This window comes from Eublepharis macularius, chromosome 12 (genome assembly GCF_028583425.1).
Source record: "Eublepharis macularius isolate TG4126 chromosome 12, MPM_Emac_v1.0, whole genome shotgun sequence".
NCBI classification, from domain to species: domain Eukaryota; kingdom Metazoa; phylum Chordata; class Lepidosauria; order Squamata; family Eublepharidae; genus Eublepharis; species Eublepharis macularius.
In genome coordinates, this window is record NC_072801.1 from 52,425,458 (window position 1) to 52,443,179 (window position 17,722).

Below are 17,722 nucleotides of genomic sequence, written 5' to 3' on the forward strand. Positions count from 1 at the left end.
AATAAAAAATATGGAAGAAATAGAAAGTGGCTCTAAGTTCTTGAAATGTGGAAGGTATCTTTAGCTAGTTAATTATTAGCTCCACTGATACTGTGAACTCCTTAGATAACTGAATTAGCAGATTCATAATAAGAAATATTACACTAAAATATGCATTATACATTGATAAGAGTGTCATTCTAAACATCTTTCCAAGCAATGTTTTCAAGCAGTGATGATGATGAGTGATGAGCCTAGCTGTGTTTAGGATTGTGCCATTCATAATTTTGACTGAGAATATCTGTTTTATTTTGATTTTTTTTTTGCTTAGACTGGTATATTGAGAGAGATTTTTCTTTGTTGTTTCTCTGGAAGTCATGCTTTAATCTATACTTAGTGGGAAAGAAAAAAAACTTAAATATACATGTTTGTTTGGTAACTGTGGGCCCTAAAAGCATCTAGGGGGCATTTCAGTGAGGAAACAGGGCTAAGGGGTGGGTTAATAGTCACTTTCTCCGTGCATGTTATTTTATGTTATACATATTATATACATGTTATGTATATAACATGTAGTCTCATACTTGTGTTTGACTAAACCATTACTGAAAATTGCTTCTTTTGTGTAATGTGACGAATTTTGAGGGAAGGGGGAAAAGAGAGACTTTCAATACTGCATTTATTCCACAAATACTGCACTATTGAAGGATTATCTTTGACACCACTATCACATTCCATTTGTTTCTTATTCATTAACTGAATCTGTAATGTAACCAAAACTTCCATGCAGTCAACTGAATGAAAAAATTACATTTAGTTGTACCATTTATCCAATTATTACTTCAGAGAGAGTTCTTCAGTGTTCCCTCTTGAGATTTTAGTCCCCACGCATAAGAAAACAAAACAGAACAGAAAAAAATCATTCTTCAGCCTGATATGGTTTAGTCATAGTGGCTGTGGAGGGGAGCAGAGTTTTAAAATGACCAGGGGTAATTTTGTAGAAAAAGAGCTGGAGGAACTCATTAGCATAATTCGTTAGCATAACTCATTACCATATGCCACACTCCTTGCCATCATGGGAAGTGTGTCATTAGCATAACTGATTTGCATATGCCACACCCCATGACATCACCTATCTTGGCTGTTTTGGACCCAATCCTGGCCATTCAGGGCCGAAATTGGGACCAAAATGGCAAAAAGGGGCTGAAAATGGCCGAAAAGGGGCCCAAAATGGTCAGGATCAGACCACTGATGAGCGGGAGAGTGATCCACCACCCGCCAGAGGCCCAATCCGGGCCATTTCGGCCCCAATCCAGGCTGAAACGGGCCCAAAATGGCCGAGGTCAGGTGGGCGTGGCCACCTGACATGTGACCTCTTTGTGGAACTTCTGGAACTGCATTTCTGCACATTCCATCTCGAAATGAGCCCTGAAAATGACACTGAATATATCTTTGTTGAAGTCATATGTTGAAGACAATAGCATTCACCTCATGCTAAGCTGAAAAGCAAAATATTATGAGATTTATAGTTTTTACTGTTCAAATAAACCTTCAGCATACTGTTCAGAGAATTATATAGTTCACTTTACACGAATACAATCCTGATGTATGTGTCAAATTGCATACAGTTGTCAGACATTTTGGTGGAGGCAGTAGTTCTCCTGACAAAGCGACAGAAAATTGCTCTCTAGAAAAATTTGTTATCTCTGCCTCTATAACATTGGGACATTGGGACAGTACTGGGAATTCAAAATTGTGAATTCTGACTCAGAAGCAAGATGGATCTTGTGGTTGAAAATGAAGAACTTGTTACAAGAACTGTGGGAGTCTGCAGTCCCACTGAGGGCCAAGCTACAGTGACGAATGACACTTGAATGGCAAGTGGATTGAGTGGAGAGCAAGTGAACAGGGAGAAATACACTTGCCATTCAAGTGTCATTTGTCACTTGTAGCTTGGCCCTGAGTCAACGCTGATGTCCTCTATTGGTATGTTACACTGTTTATTCAAACAAATAATGAAGTTGGAAGTGGTTTACATGACATTTATTAAAGAAGCATTAACTTACACTGAATTGGAAACCCTGGTTGCTTCTACAGTATTCCTCATTTTAATTGGCTTGCTTATTAACAGGTGGTTCATATGACACTACCTTATGGAAGAGTTTTTTTTTAGTTTCCAGCCAAACCAGTATGCATGGTCCACCTCTGACTACATTGACCATTGATGTGGTGGCATAATATTTATGTCATGCCAAATCCATCATGGGTAAATTTGGATTATATAGTAGAATGACCAATGTTTACATTTTTATCCTGCCCTTCATTCAAGCAGCTCAGAGTAACATACATTGTCTCATTCCCATTTTATCCTCAAATCTTTAACATAGGTTAAGCTGACAATGGCTGTACCAAGGTTATCTATTAAACTTCATGGCTGAGGATCTTCTCAGGCCTGGCCCAGCTCTTTTATCAGTCCACTACACCGGCTGATACTATCCAGCAAGCTGATCATAAAAACTATTCCGACATTTATTAGATTTTGTCTCATTCTATGTTTTTAGGTAGTGACCAGAAATATCAGAGGTAGGGCAGGCATGACAGGTGAGCATAGAGTTTAGTTAGCTTAGGGATCCCCCGCTTCCACCCTCCATCCCCCGCCATTACTCACTTGGCTGGCAAGAGCAAGGTGGCGAACAGGCCTCCCTGGCATGCTCCCAGGTTGGCATGATGACATCACTCCCGGGATGAGAGCACTCCTGCGCTTTGCAGCAGGCCAGTTTGGGCCCCAGGTGGGCCAAACTGGGCCCATTTGGAACCCAAATCAGCCCGCTGTGAAGTGCACAGGTGCTTCCACACCTGCTTGATGCCATCACTTCCAGAAAGTGATGGCATTACTCAGGTGCAAGGAGCAACGAAAAGGTGAGTGCTGGGTCCACCCCTCCAATTGAGGGAGAACTTGATCTAGTCCATCAGAATCTCTTTTTTTGACACACATAGTGATCATTCATGGCAAATGGGATTTCTTAATAAATGTATGTGCTGCTTGAAAGGAACATTGACTAATATCAGAGTATATGAGAATTTGGCTAGAAAGGAAACATTGGTTTCTATCCAAACAGCTTAAGAGGCCAAAGCCATAAGAAATGGGGGGACCATTATCGTCATAGAGGTGTCCGTACATCAGCTCCACACACCTAAGTATTTCTTATTGGCACACCTCACTGCTTTTGACATCAGTAATTCCATGATCACTGCTCTGAAGCTGCTGGCAAGCCTCCTCATACATCCCTGCACCATCTCCTTCAACTTGCTCATCATATTTTCTTTTTCCACTTTACTGGTGATTCTCTAGATTTCATTCTCAGAGTGATGGCTTTTGACCAATATATCAATCAATGTATCTAACAAGTGGGAACCCACAAGGACTAGCAGGGGGGCATCTCATTAACCCTCCCTGACTATTTCCACTTTCCTTTCCATGAAAGCCCCTGTAGCCTCTCCTCTTTTCCTTTGTCCTTCTCTCTTTCCCATCCACAGGGCTTGGGTGTGCTGGGTTTCTATCACAGAGTTGTCCCAGCCCAGATGGGGTGGGGTTGATGCCATTGGCCTATCAGGAGGTATCCCGTGCTCTTAATCACCATTCTGTCCCTGCCTTTGAGTAAGTTTGGCTGAAAATGTGTAACTGGTCCAAGGTCACTTAGTGAGTTTAAACAGCAGAATGGGGATTTGAGCTCCTATTCTGAAACCCTAACAACACCACACTGACTTTCAAGGGGTGGATGCTGTTGAACAATAGCAAACAGCCAGGTCTGGGTCAGTCATGCAACATACATGATAGCAAGTCATCCAGTGGTTGCTGCCAGGGCTGGCCCCGATGAGTTCTCCCTCAGAAAAGATTTTAAGCCCCACCTCCATGCATTTTTTTTAATTTCCAGGGGTTGTTTGTTTGTTTGTTTTCAGATTTTTAGTTTTTGGATTCAAGGGTGTGTTCAGGTTTGTAGAAAGATCTGTCATATCCGTTCATGACTCCACTCTCTGGATTTAGGCATCCTCAAACTTTGCCAGGTTGAGAATTAGGTGATGGAAGAGACAGCACCTGACTCAGGGGTAGGCGTTAGCCTGGGTGAGTCATGCAGGTATTGTGCATGACTCACCCAGTCATCCTGTCACTTGGTGGTTGCTAACAGACGTGGCCATGATGAGTCTGAAAGTCCTGGAAAGGGTCTTGCCACTTCTCCCTGCCTTTTACTGACAGAAACCAAGGCCCATATGCTGGCAATATTGTTGTGGTCACATAGCAAATCCATTCAAGGCCCTAAGTATATCATGTGTCCACAGGATGCCCAAATACTATATCTGACCTGAAGATATTCATATTGTATAGCCAGGGTTTTAAAAGAAAATAATGGAAAGAAATTAAGTTATAGTTCCCCCAAATTGTAAGGTGTATAGCACTGCATTAAAATACATTAATGTCTTAATATGTTCTTCCTGCCAATTCCACAGATTACTTTACCACTTTTTGTTCTTCATCCAATGTATAGAATGATACCTTGTCACTCTACTTGGACCAGTAGATCATTCTAGTAGTGCTGTCTTATGACAAATGAGCCAATAATAATTGTAATAGCATTTCAACAGTACATTAATTATCCCCTTTGTGTTTTGATTCCCTAGGTCCCCCACCAACATTCTTCAAACTACAACAAAGCACATATGTGGCTTTAAACAATCCTCCATGTTTGTAGATGGACTAGCAGTAACACCTGATCAGATATAAACCTTCTATCATCTCATCTATGGGTTTGATGGAGAGAATGAGCACTGGTTCCCTGCTCAAATTATTATAGCTTTCTCTACCATTTGTGCTAGCAACTGTCATAGCAATTTGAGTGAAAGTTTCAATGTTTTAGTAATTAAAGCTAATTTGTTTGACCAAAGGGCAGAAGCAGTGCAAGAGATCTGGAAGTCTAGGAGTAAAATGTAGCTTGCTCTAATCACTGGAATGCATCTGCACCTAGAAAGAAGAGCACATTCCATTTTCAGAAACAAGGATCTCCAAAGTTCAGTCCTTCTTGATGATGTTAAAAGGTAGATTAAACCAAATGTATTGTACAAGTTGTGATTTGAGGAACAATATTTATACTGAATTGTATTATTTGCCTGCAAATTTGCCTACTAGCAATTAATCTACTGGACTCTTGGATGAAACAAGTCACTAACTCACTGGCCTTTCATATTCAATATCCAAAAATGCCTAGCAAATTGTTGACATATTGAGTGGGATCCAGCCAGCTTTTAACTCAATCTTGCCCATCTTTTCTCATTACAGCCCCTGTCCCACAGGGCTTTGGTCTATGCGGATGCCATGATTCTCAGCATAATGTTTTGGGTGCTCAAAAAGGAACATCCATCTCTGTTTCTTATCTGGGCAGAAAAGCTGGCTGGATCGTACTCAATGAAATTAACCTAAGACTTAAAAAAAAATCTTCCCGTTATAATTAATTGCATCTATTGAATCTTACAGTAAAAATGCTTTTTTCTAGTGCACATGTTTACGGTATTATTAAAACCAAGACAGAATATTTCTTCTGTTTCTGTTGTAGCATAGAGATTGGTTAATTTTAATCCTATATAAAATAGCCTTAGAAGGACCCAAGAGTCCATGAAAGGGAATGTAGCAGGCAGTACTCAGTTTGCATATTCCTTTACAATCCTGGCCTGCAAATAATATTATATATATAAGCAGATATGCACATAAAGCATAGGAACTACAACATGTGCCAATAAATTCAGTCATTAAAAGAAGTGATTCAACAATATATTGCTTTAAAAATATTAGTTTTTTTATGTGACAACCACTTACTAAAATGTACGCACAGTTATAAGTGTATATGGACACTCTGGAAATAATGAATAGTATAACCATTATCATATATAGAAGCAGTTGTAACGATTGCACATTTTGCAATATTTTTGTTACTAAAAGAAGTTTTACTGGATGCGATATTAAAGGTAAGGAATTGTTCTGTAGAATAAGCACTACATCTATGAATTCTTCTAGCTACCATAGGTTCTCTAAAAATGGCATAACGGAACACTAATTTGCCCAATTATGAAGTAGGGAGGACTTCAATGATAATGTATGGTAATATCAAATCAAAGGGCTGCTTGGCAAAGTCTTGTTGTTTTCAACGGGGTTTCTTTTCCTCTTAGTTATCTTCTATAGCTAAATTCAGAGAAAGCTTTTATTGTCTTGGAAATTTATTAATATCATGATTGGCAATGCTACTAGTAACTGAAAAACAAAATTATTGTCCTTTCAACAGGATGCTGAATGGAGAACAACACCCAAGTGACAGAGTTTGTGCTCCTAGGCCTCTCTCAGAATCGCAAAGTACAATATGTTCTCTTCTTCTGTTTCCTCACCATCTACAGCACAACCTGGCTTGGAAACCTCACCATTATCCTCACTGTGATCTTCATACCCCAGCTCCACATACCCATGTACTTTCTGTTGGCGAATCTTGCTGTGATAGACATTAGCGAATCATCAGTTACATCGCTCAAGTTGCTGTGGGACCTCCTTTCCAATTCCCATATTATCTCCTATAACTGGTGCATTGCCCAGATCTTTTTTATCCATTTCACTGGCGGCACAGTGGTCTTCCTACTAATAGCAATGGCTGTCGATCGGTACATAGCTATCTACAAACCATTAAGATATTTACTTATAATGAACCATAGTGTTTGTATAGGTTTAGTAGCAGGTGCTTGGTTAGGTGGCTTTGCTCACTCTATTGTCCAGATAGGGATTCTTGTTCAGTTACCCTTCTGTGGACCCAACATTCTCGATAATTTCTACTGTGACATCCCTCAGCTTATCAAGTTGGCATGTACCAACACATATACAGTAGAGCTGCTGATGGTTTCGAATAGTGGGCTGCTCCTAACATTAATCTTTTTCATCTTACTTGTATCGTACACTGTTATCTTGGTGAAAATTAGAACACACGTCACAGAAGGGAAGCACAAAGCCTTTTCTACCTGTGCAGCACAAATTATGGTCATGAGTTTAAATTTTGTTCCAGGAATGTTCATTTATGACCGGCCTTTCAAAGTATTTCCAGGTGACAAGATAGTCTCAGTCCTCTATACTCTACTGACCCCAATGCTGAACTCAATGATCTTCACTCTGCGCAACACGGAAATGAAAAATAATGTTAGGAAGCTAATAAGAAAAAGTCTGCTTTCCAAAAGGACAGAACCATCATAGAGCCTACATCACCAATAGCCATAGTGAAGCAGGTCAAGTTGCGCAAGTGGAAAGCACTTCTAAAGGGCACCCTTAAATTAATTCCAGTGACATCTCCTTGTACTTCAGGGGGTGGCAGCTGACAGGTAGTCGCCAATATTGGAGGGATATGCCAATGCATGGGCAGGAAAGGGAATCTGAAAAACTCCCATGTGCAAGCAAAATGCCATGCATGTGAGTTTGGATCGTGGCCACTAGTTGCAAAAACAAGACCATCACCACTGTTGTTTTAAAGTTTTAAACTTGAGTCTCTCCAGTTAAAATCCTAACAACAACCACATTTGTTCACTGTTTACTCAGAACATTATCCTAACAGACAAATAAAATGCTTTCCACTATTGTAGTCGCTGCACCAAAAAAACCCTCAGTAAAGTCAATGTAGTCCCCTCTTTTCACAGCACACTTGCAACACAATCCTAAGCAGGGTTACACCCTTTGAAGTTCATCAAATCAACAGCCTTTGTGATTGTTATAATAAAGAAAAAAATTAAAAAATCAAAAAAAAAATCAACAGCCTTTAAATCAACATCTGATTATAATTAGAATTGAACTGCTAGCGGTCTAAAAAAAAATTACTTAAAAAAAATTTAAACGGTTATATCCCATGCTCTCAAGCACTGAGGGGGCTTGAGACAGGAATAGATGTAGAATGGCCTGTAGAGATATAAAGATTACAATTTTAAAAAATCACTAGGGTTTTGATCCTCTGACACTGCTCCCCTCACTCTGCCATGGAAACTTACTGAAAACATGAAGCCACCTTATATTGAATCAGACCATTGGTCCATCAAGGTCAACATTGTCTACTCAGGGCAAAGCTACAAGTGACGAATGACACTTGAACGGCAAGTGTATTTCTCCCTGTTCACTTGCACTCCACTCAATCCACTTGCTGTTCAAGTGTCATTCGTCACTTGTAGCTTGGCCCTCAGATCATCAGCAGTTCTCCAGGATCTTGGGTCTTTTCCATCACCCACTACCTGGTCCTTATGACTTAGTGATGCAGACATGGGCACAGAACAACAACAACAAAAATATGAGCCACGAACCACGGAACTGAACCAGTTATGGACCAGTTCATGATTCGTGGGGTTTAAATGCCCCTTTCTGGCCTTAACAGTGGCAGGGGAAGGAGCATTGAACAGTTTAAAGAGCCCTTTCCTGCCTTGCAAGCAGCAGGTCCCTTTAAACTGCCCAAACCCCAGCCCCCTACTCCTACCCCCCAGCCCAAGCCCCACACTTACCTTATCCTGCAGCCCAGTCCTTCCTTTCCTCCCAGGAGGGGCGAGAAGGCCATTTTCAGCCTCTTCCGCTGCCCTGGGGACCTGAAGAGAAACGGAAGAGGCTGAAAATGGCCTTCCTGCCCTTCAAATGGCTGCTGTGGCAGCCACTTGAGGGGCAGGGAAGCCGAAAACTGCCTCCCTCCCCCTCAAATGGCTGCCACAGTGGCCATTTGAGGGGCAGGAGGGCCATTTTAAGCCTCTTCTGTTGCCCTGCAGGCCCCCAGGGTGGCAGAAGAAGCCAAAAACGACCTTCCCACCCCTCCTGGGAGAAGAGGAAGGACGCTGCACTGCAGGATAAGGTAAGTGTGGGGCTGGGCTGGGGAAATGGCCATTTAAACTACCCTGTAAATACAACCCAACAAACCAGCATGGAAAGGAGCTTCCATGAACCCTGGTTCGTGAACCCTGAACCAGCCTGGTTTGTGGGGTTTTTTGGGGTCATAATTAGGTTCGTGCCCATCTTTAATGCTAAGGACTGAACCTGGGCACTTCTGCATGCCAAGCAGATGATCTACCACTGAGTGACCTTAGTCCAGTCACTCTCTCAGTTAAACCATAGTCACAGTGTTGTCGTGAGGATAAAACAGAGGAGGGAAGAATGATGTAAGCTGCTTTTGTTTGTGGTTGTCATAAAGGGCTGTTTTTTTCCCCAAGCACTTAAAAAAAATCCCTGGGTCATTGTTTTTGCAATAAATTCATGGGACAGGTGAAAAACCACCCCTGTGGCAAAATGTATTGATTATGCAGGGTTCATTTTCTACCCAGGTACTTTTTTATGGCACAGCGGATTTAGGCTTATCTGCGGAGCCAATATTTGGAAAAAAGTACTTGTTACTGTCACGGATCCTTTATATTTTTTTAAAAAAGAAAAGCATATTGGTCATGCCTGACGTCAGCCTAGTTCTGATTCAAAAGTTAAAAGAATACATTTTTTTTAAATACAATACCTTAATTTTAAATGAAGGTGAAGACTCAATATTTTGCAATTCCAGTGAGAAGGTATATAAAGGAGGAATACTTTCATAGTATTGGACCTGCGAGACCTGTTACACTTCTGCAGGGCCTGTAAAATTGAGATGTTTTGCTGGGCCTTTTGCTGAGGACCAGTGGGTGCCCCCCCCCTCCACCTAATACTACTACTTTTTCTGGGACTGCCATCAGCCATGTGCTATGCCCGTACACAGGGGTCATTTATTTATTATTTATTTATTTTTTTTTCAATTTATATACCACCCATCCCCAGGGGCTCTGGGTGGTGAACAGTTAAAATCGATAAAAACAAAACTAAAATCAATATACAACTAATAAAACAAATTAACAAGGTGCAGTGGTGGGGAGAACCTTCCCCACCCCAAAGGTGGGAGGCCGACATGGCACCACCCTCTTCAATCACCAAACGCCTGGCGGAACAGCTCTGTCTTACAGGCCCAGCAGAACGATAATATGTCCCGCTGGGCCCAGGTTTCCATTGACAGAGCATTCCACCAGGCTGGGGCCAGGACTGAAAAGGCCCTGGCCCTGGTTGAAGCGAGGCGGGCTTCCTTAGGGCCGGGGACCACAAGTAAATATTTATTAGCTGATCGAAGTGATCTCCGGGGAATGTACAGGGAGAGGCGGTCCCGAAGATATGCCGGTCCCAACCCACTCAGGACTTTAAAGGTAAGAACCAACACTTTGAACCTGATTCGGAATTTAACCGGAAGCCAGTGCAGCTGGCGCAGGACAGGTGTGATGTGTGACTGGTAAAGTATACCAGTCAGGACCCATGCCACTGCATTCTGGACCAGTTGTAGTTTCTGGATCAGGCCCAGGGGTAGCCCAGCGTAGAGTGAGTTACAGTAATCTAGCCTGGAGGTGACCATTGCATGGATCACTGTAGCCAGGTCCTGGGGCGTCAGGTAGGGGGCAAGTTGCCTGATCTGATGAAGATGGAAAAATGCAGACTTGGCAACCGCCATGACCTGGGCCTCCATCGATAGGGAGGCATCCAGGAGCACACCCAGACTCTTTACCACTGACAAAGTTGGCAAATTTAGTAGAAAAAGAGCTACAGGGACTCATTAGCATAACATTAGAATATGCCACACCCCTTGATCGGGCTGATATGGCTGGGATTTGGCTGCTGCCGGACAGGGGAGTGTTCCCCCACCTGGCAGTGGCCTGATCAGGACCCTTTTGGCCTCAATCCAGGCTGAAACAGGCCCAAAATAGCTCAAAATGGCCGTTTTGGGCATTTTTGGCCTGGATTGGGCCCAAAACAGCCCAGATCAAGTCAGTGCTGGGTGGGGGAGGGGTCCGCCACCAGGCCCCAACCCAATCCTGGTGGTTTTGGTCCTGATCCCAGCCAAAACAGGCCCCAAATGGCCAAAAAGTGCCATTTGGGCCCCATTTGGGCCCGGATTAGGGCCAAAACAGCCAGGACCAGGTCAGTTCCAGGCAGGGGAGGGTTTCCTCACCCAGCACCAACCCAATCCCAGCCGTTTTGGCCCCAATCCCAACAGAAAACGGCCCAAAATTGCCAACAGTGGATATTTTGGGCCTTTTAGGCACAGAACAGGACCAAAACGGCCTGCCTGGCACTGACCCGGTTTAGGCTGTTTTGGCCCTGATCCAGGCCCAAAAGGGCCAAAATGGCCCTTTTAGGCCAGGATTGGGGCTGAAATGACCAGGACTAGGTTTCTGCCAGCGGGGGAGGCTTTCACCTCCTGATACCGACCCTATCCAGGCCCAATTGGCCCCATTTCAGCCCAGATCAGGGTCAAAACATCTGTAACTGGGTTGGTGCCGGGTGAGGGATGCTTCCCTTGCCCAGCACCAACATGATCTGGGCCCCTTCGCCCCCCAAACGGGCTCAAAATGATGAAAAATGGCCATTTAGTGCCCATTTCAGCCTGAATAGGGGCCAAAATGGCCAGGACTGGGTTGATGCCTGGCAGGGGAGGCTTCTCCCACCAGGCACCGACCTGATCCAGGCCATTTTGGCTCCGATCTGGGTTGAAACAGGCCCCAAATGGCCATTTGGGGCCCATTTTGGCCTGGATTGGGGCCAAAATGGCCAGGACCAGGTTGGTGCTGGGTAAGGGAGGCTTCCCCCACCCAGTCCTGACCCTGATCTGGGCTGTTTTGGCCCTTATCCTGCCCCGGAAGGGCCCCAATGGCCAAAAATTGCCATTTTGTGCCCATTTCAGCCTGGATCAGGCACAAAACAGCTGAGATTGGGTTGGTGCCAGATGGGGGAGGCTTCCCCTACCCAGTACTGACCTGATCCAGGCTGTTTTGGCCTGGATTTGGGCCATTTTGGCCTCAATCTTGCCCTAAACAGCCCTAAAATCAAGTGGGAGTGGCCAGCTGACTTGGGGGAATAGCCAGAATGCCGTTCCAGTGCGTTCCCCCTCGAAATGAGCCCTGCCCATATGTATGCCTATTTACAGACTCCTGATTGTTTATTTAAGTAGTCTATGGATATGGTGCCTTGGCTATTTTAGTGACTGTTTTGATTATTACTGATTGTATAGTTTTATGATTAATTTATTGTATTTTATGAACATTGTGAGCTGCCCTGAGCTCATTCGTGGGGAGGGCAGTGTATAAATCAAATAAATACATAAATAAGAATTCTCAATTCAGAATTGGTACATTGGTACAACAGTATTTTCATTGGATTAGTTGTATCATATACTGTCATCCTAATAAAAGTAAGGTTTCATGTCACAGAAGGGAAGAGGAAGGCTCTTACCACTTGTGGTGCCGAGAAATAAATAAATAAATAAATAAATAAATAAATAAATAAATAAATAAATAAATAAATAAATAAAACAAGTATGCACTAATAATCTATATTATCTGAAGAAGAATTAAAGCATAGGAATTTTTAAATTTTTAGTTTTTTATTTCTTTTTAAAGATTTATACTGTGATACTACAGCTTCATGTCAGTCTGCATATATTGCCTCTCTCTTACATGCACACAGAGACACACACACACAGTTGTGCAGTATACAGGTAACGTGAAGCACCCCACTCATGACAAAAATTAATAATGTGATTCTGCTAAATACATCATGTTGGTGATGATGTTGCATGTCTTTTGTGATTTATTCATCCTGCCTTTCTCACTGAAACTCAAGGTTGATTGGTAGTAGAGTGTCGTCCAGCTTCAGCTGATTTATGATAACCCTGTAGGGTTTTCATGGCTTGCTATTCCCTGTCTCTGTAGCGACCCTGGACTTCCTTGTTGGCCTCCCATCCAGTTATTAATTGGGGCTGACTCTGTTTAGCTTCCAAATATAGAATTAAAAAATTGCAATACAGAGTAAGACAGCTGGACCTTTTGTTTGTTTGTTTGTTTGTTAGTTGGTTGGTTGGTTGGTTGGTTGGTTGGTTGGTTGGTTGGTTGGTTGGTTGGTTGGTTGGTTGGTTGGTTGGTTGGTTGGTAGGTAGGTAGGTAGGTAGTATTGGGGACATTTCCATACAGTATCAAGGACATTTCCATACAATGTTAAGGACATTTCCACAACAATATCATAGAATTTTACAAAGACGTAGCATTAGCAAGGATCCAATACAGAGTTGAAGAATTGCTGAAACAGAACATAATCAAATCTAGGACTGACATTAGATAAACATGAAGTTCAGGTAGTATAAGAGTACATATTTGAGTAACAGATAATATACAAGGCAATGTAGTGGTTAAGTCTGTGGTCCCTAACACATTAGCAAAGCATTTGAGACCCCTCCCTCTAATAGTTCCCTCCTATCTGAGTAAAAAACCTTTTTGAATAATTTGGTTTTGCATCATTTGCAGAAAGCCAGGAGAATGGGGGCTCTCCTGACCTCCTCAGGCAGACCGTTCCATAGGTTGGGGGCCACCAGAAAGCCTGTGTGTGGGCTGCTGTTGATGTCACCCATGTGCAGGCTGGCATCTGCAAGATACCATGTTCAGATGAGCCAAGCTGCCATGGAGGAACATAAGGAGTGAGACGATCTCATAAGTATGCTGGGCCAAGGTATGCTGGGCCAAGACTATGCAAACCAAGAGTTTTACCTAAGGTTGCAACTGGCCATGGCTTCTGAGATTTTCAAATTCCTCCTAGTAAAGGAAATCTTACCTATGTTTATGCAGTTTTCTGTTGAATATGCATTTCATCACAACTGCCTGGATGGTATTAGGAACTAGGCTGGGAACGTAGTATAGGGTTATGCAGGGGTAGACTTCCTACATGATCCAAAATGGAGGGGGTCCTTGGGGCTGGCACGCTGACCGCATTTCCAAAGGATGGTGCCAGATAGGCATGAATATCAATGTCCCCTGCGTGTTGCCTTATAACCAGTTCTCTTTCGCTGGCTACCCCCAACTAAGAATGTCAGGCTGCTGCCTGGCACCTCTGGGAGCTTTGGGGGTGGGACAAGGGATAGATGTAACATAGCACTACATGCTAATGCTCTAGAAACTTTGTTATTATCTTTGATTAGACAGTAGATAGTATTGTCTCTAGTTTCCCTACATTATCATAATTAGGCAAATTGGGCTTCTATTATGTCATTTTTAGAGTTTCAATGTCATCCTGTGGTAGCTAGAAAAATTCACAGGCATGGTGTTTATTGTTAGATTCTAAAGGTAAACCCCCTAGGTAATATATCATATCTTGTAAAACAGCTTTCAGTACTGAAAGTCTTGCAACATGTATAGTTAGTACAACTGCTTCTGCATACGTTGGTTGATATACTTCTGTGACTAGTATTATACTATTTAAGTTATTGTTTCTAGATTGTCTATACAAACGTATCTCTATACCTACATTTTAATATATTCTATCCTTTATTACATGATTTAATTAAAAAACACTAACAGTGAATTCTTTTAAAAAATTAATGGATGTATTACTAATACTGTTAATCAAGGCATCCTATATTTTTATATTATTAGGATATCCACACTGAAAGTGAGCCTAATCCTGTCCTGAACAGAGACCTTATCATAACAATTCCCAATGAAAGTAAGTTGATAAACTGCCCTGCTCTGATCCCCAGTGATGGGCGGCTTTTTTTTTCAGTGCTCATATCTCACAATGACACAAATATGAATCCAATTAGGATGCATGCAGTAGATTTGTTAAAGAAGGCACATTATATATATGAGTACATAATTGTGGAGCATTTCTTGATAGCAAAGGCGATACGTCAGCAGGTTGGCTCCCCTACCCCCCACCCAATGTGGAAGGAAGCTCTGGATATGTGAATACTTAACTTCATAGGCACTGAACTCTACAGTTGGAGGCACTTCAGATTAAAAACACAACAGGTCAGTTGAATCAGGCAGACTGCCTATTCCTTTTTGTATTTTTGATGGCAGAAAGGCAGGCAGGCAGACAGACATAGATAAGGTCATTTGATTAAAATATTTCCTATGATACAATAAGAAGTCTAAAAGAGTTTTGTACAAATTAGAAGAAAAACACCAAAGCGGTAATCTCAACTAAGAATGAGAAAATGTAGTGAACAGTTTGAATTTGATTATCCCTTCCAGTTATTTTTCTGTTGTGCTCTAAGATTCCTATTTTAAGCTTTCCTGGTACTTGAAGTGTTAACAAAATGTAGTTTGAAGAAAATGTAGACCTAGTTTATGAAATATTTGCCTAACAAGTCCCATCTCTTAAGCTAGTGCATGGAGTCAAAAACTACTGTGCAGTGTCCAGCAGATATTCTCTAAAGTTGCTGTACCTCTTCTCTTGGAAAGAGCTGCATAATCCCAATTAAGGTTGTTAAAAGAAATTCTCTTGATTCCTCTACACAGTTTCTCCTCCAAATCCCACAATCATTTTCTTATCCTTTTTTTAGAAATTAGAAGTCAATTTCTAATCAATTCCTTTTTGATCAAAAAGAATTTTTGAAGAGAGGAGGGTCAGGAAGGGAGGTTCAGCAGAGATTCAGAATTTCATTCTATAGATAGTAGGAGATAGACAATGTCTTCCTAAATGTCCCTGTCTTCCTGTTAGAGCACCACCCTGGGGTATAGAACATAAAACAACTGAAAGGGATGAAGTTACAAAAAGGCACTCTGATTTCTCTTTGAAGAGGATTTTTTTTAAAAAAATGAAAGAGGAATCCTACTCTTTAATGAGAAAAGAAAATAATAAAAGGAATCAATGGCTGTATCTAAAAAAGTAAATTTTGGAAAAAGAAATTCCCCACCCCAAAACAACCCTGATCCTGATCTGTTACCTCTTACCCTGATAGTCCACAACAAAGTTGTTAAGATTTTTTTGTCATTACTTGAGGGAATTTGTTCTATATGGATCTGCTGTCAGAACATTCACTACAAAATGAGGTTCATTGAGTCAATGGCCTCTGGGAATGTAGGGCTTAAAGAATTTCAACTGGTCATGGGATTTCATTCTGCTCTACTAGAAAATTCATGGTGCAATCCAAAAAACACTTTCTGAGAAGTAAGCCCCATGGAATAGACTTGAGAAATGTCCTTAGTAGACTTTCTTAGGATTGTTCTCTAAGCTTCTTGGCTCTGAATGCTTCTACCCTAGACGCACTGAGCTGCAGTGCATCAGTGGAACTTAACCATGGAACAGAATAGAGGTGCTCAAAACCAAAAGTAGAGGATGTGAAAAGGTGCAGCTCAGCTACAAAAGCACCAATATGTAAAACATTTTACAAGACACAATTTACTTTTACAACTATTTCTGTGTCCAAAAATATGTGAATGCTGATAACCATGTTCTTGACTGCCAACATTCAAAAGTTTTTGAGTATTTTCTTGGTTTATCAATGATTGAAAATCACGTTTGGGGCATTTATTGTAACATCTATGTGTTGGTCCTGTAAGGCAACAGTATCTTCATTCCCACAGTCTCTCCTTCTGACTATTGAAAAAAGACAAATTGCCCACAGAAAATTATGCAGCTACTACTAAATCAGGCCATTAGCTTATCAAGTTCATGAGTAGTTCTCCAGGTGCTTTTGCACCTCCTACTAACTGTTTCTTTATGTGGATTGAACCTGGGACCTTCTACAAGCTAAGCATTTGCTGTGATGGTGGTAGAGATTGCCCTCAAGTCATAGCTGACTTATTGTGACCCCTTGTGGGGTTTTCATGACAAGAGACTAACAGAGGTGGTTTGCCATTGCCTGCCTCTGCAACCCTGGTCTTCGTTGGAGGTCTCCCATCCAATTACTAACTCAGGGCCAAGCTACAAGTGACGAATGACACTTGAACAGCAAGTGTATTTCTCCCTGTTCACTTGCCCTCCACTTGATCCACTTGCCATTCAAGTGTCATTCATCACTTGTAGCTTGGCCCTCAGGCCCACCCTGCTTTGCTTTTGAGATCTGACGAGATCAGGCTCACTTGGGCTTTCCAGGTCAGGGCAAGCATTTGCTGTACCTCAAGCCATAATCCAACCTCTGTTGTATGCTACATGCAGATCATAATAATGTAAGTTAAATGAGAGTAGGCACATGGCCCACTGACTGAAGGCTGATTCAATGGATTGCTGGTTTCCTCTGTCTTGATATGGAAATAACTGTTTAAGAACATGCAAAGGTCCTGCTGGTCTTCTCCATGTTGTTGGACTCTAGCAGGCCCATGATGTTGGACTCTAAGGTGCCCAAAGATTCCTTATCCTCTGTGAGTGTTGCAGGAAATCAGGGTCGAATCCACATTCACCCATTACCCGCATGTTTATCGGATATCTTCCGTTTGCCTCCAATCCGCGATTTTTTCCTCTTCATTCACATTCCTGCTTCCAATCCATCTTTCTCGCGCATCAAAAAGGAAATCATTCCTTTTTAACTGTTTTTTATTTATTTTTATTTTATATTACTGTAATATCGAAATTACAATATCCTTATAAGGAAATACAATATCCTTATAAGGCAAGATCGAAATAACGGAAAAGTAATTTAAAAAAAAAAAGACGGGAAGATTTGTTCCCTCTCTCAAAAGCAGAAAATGCGGGTGTGAGGTGAATGCGGATTCGGCCAGTGACTATTGGGAACATAATGACACTCCAAGGAAGTGAAACGTCAGTAAAATTCAGGCACTGAACTGTCCTGCATAGGAAATACCCACGAAAGCTTCCCACATGCTTCCAAATTTCAAAAAAAGAAATGGGAGAGAGCCATCAGTGCTGTCAGTG

At 41.9% G+C, this 17,722-nt stretch overlaps 1 protein-coding gene across 1 annotated transcript; it reads left to right on the plus strand.

Moving 5' to 3' along the window:
- Nucleotides 1–6,313: 6,313 nt before the first annotated feature.
- LOC129339332 (olfactory receptor 4D1-like) lies at nt 6,314–7,252 on the plus strand. Its single transcript, XM_054993919.1, has one exon. It carries the CDS (start codon nt 6,314–6,316, stop codon nt 7,250–7,252), a length of 939 nt encoding a protein of 312 aa, XP_054849894.1.
- The last annotated feature ends 10,470 nt before the right edge of the window (nt 7,253–17,722 follow it).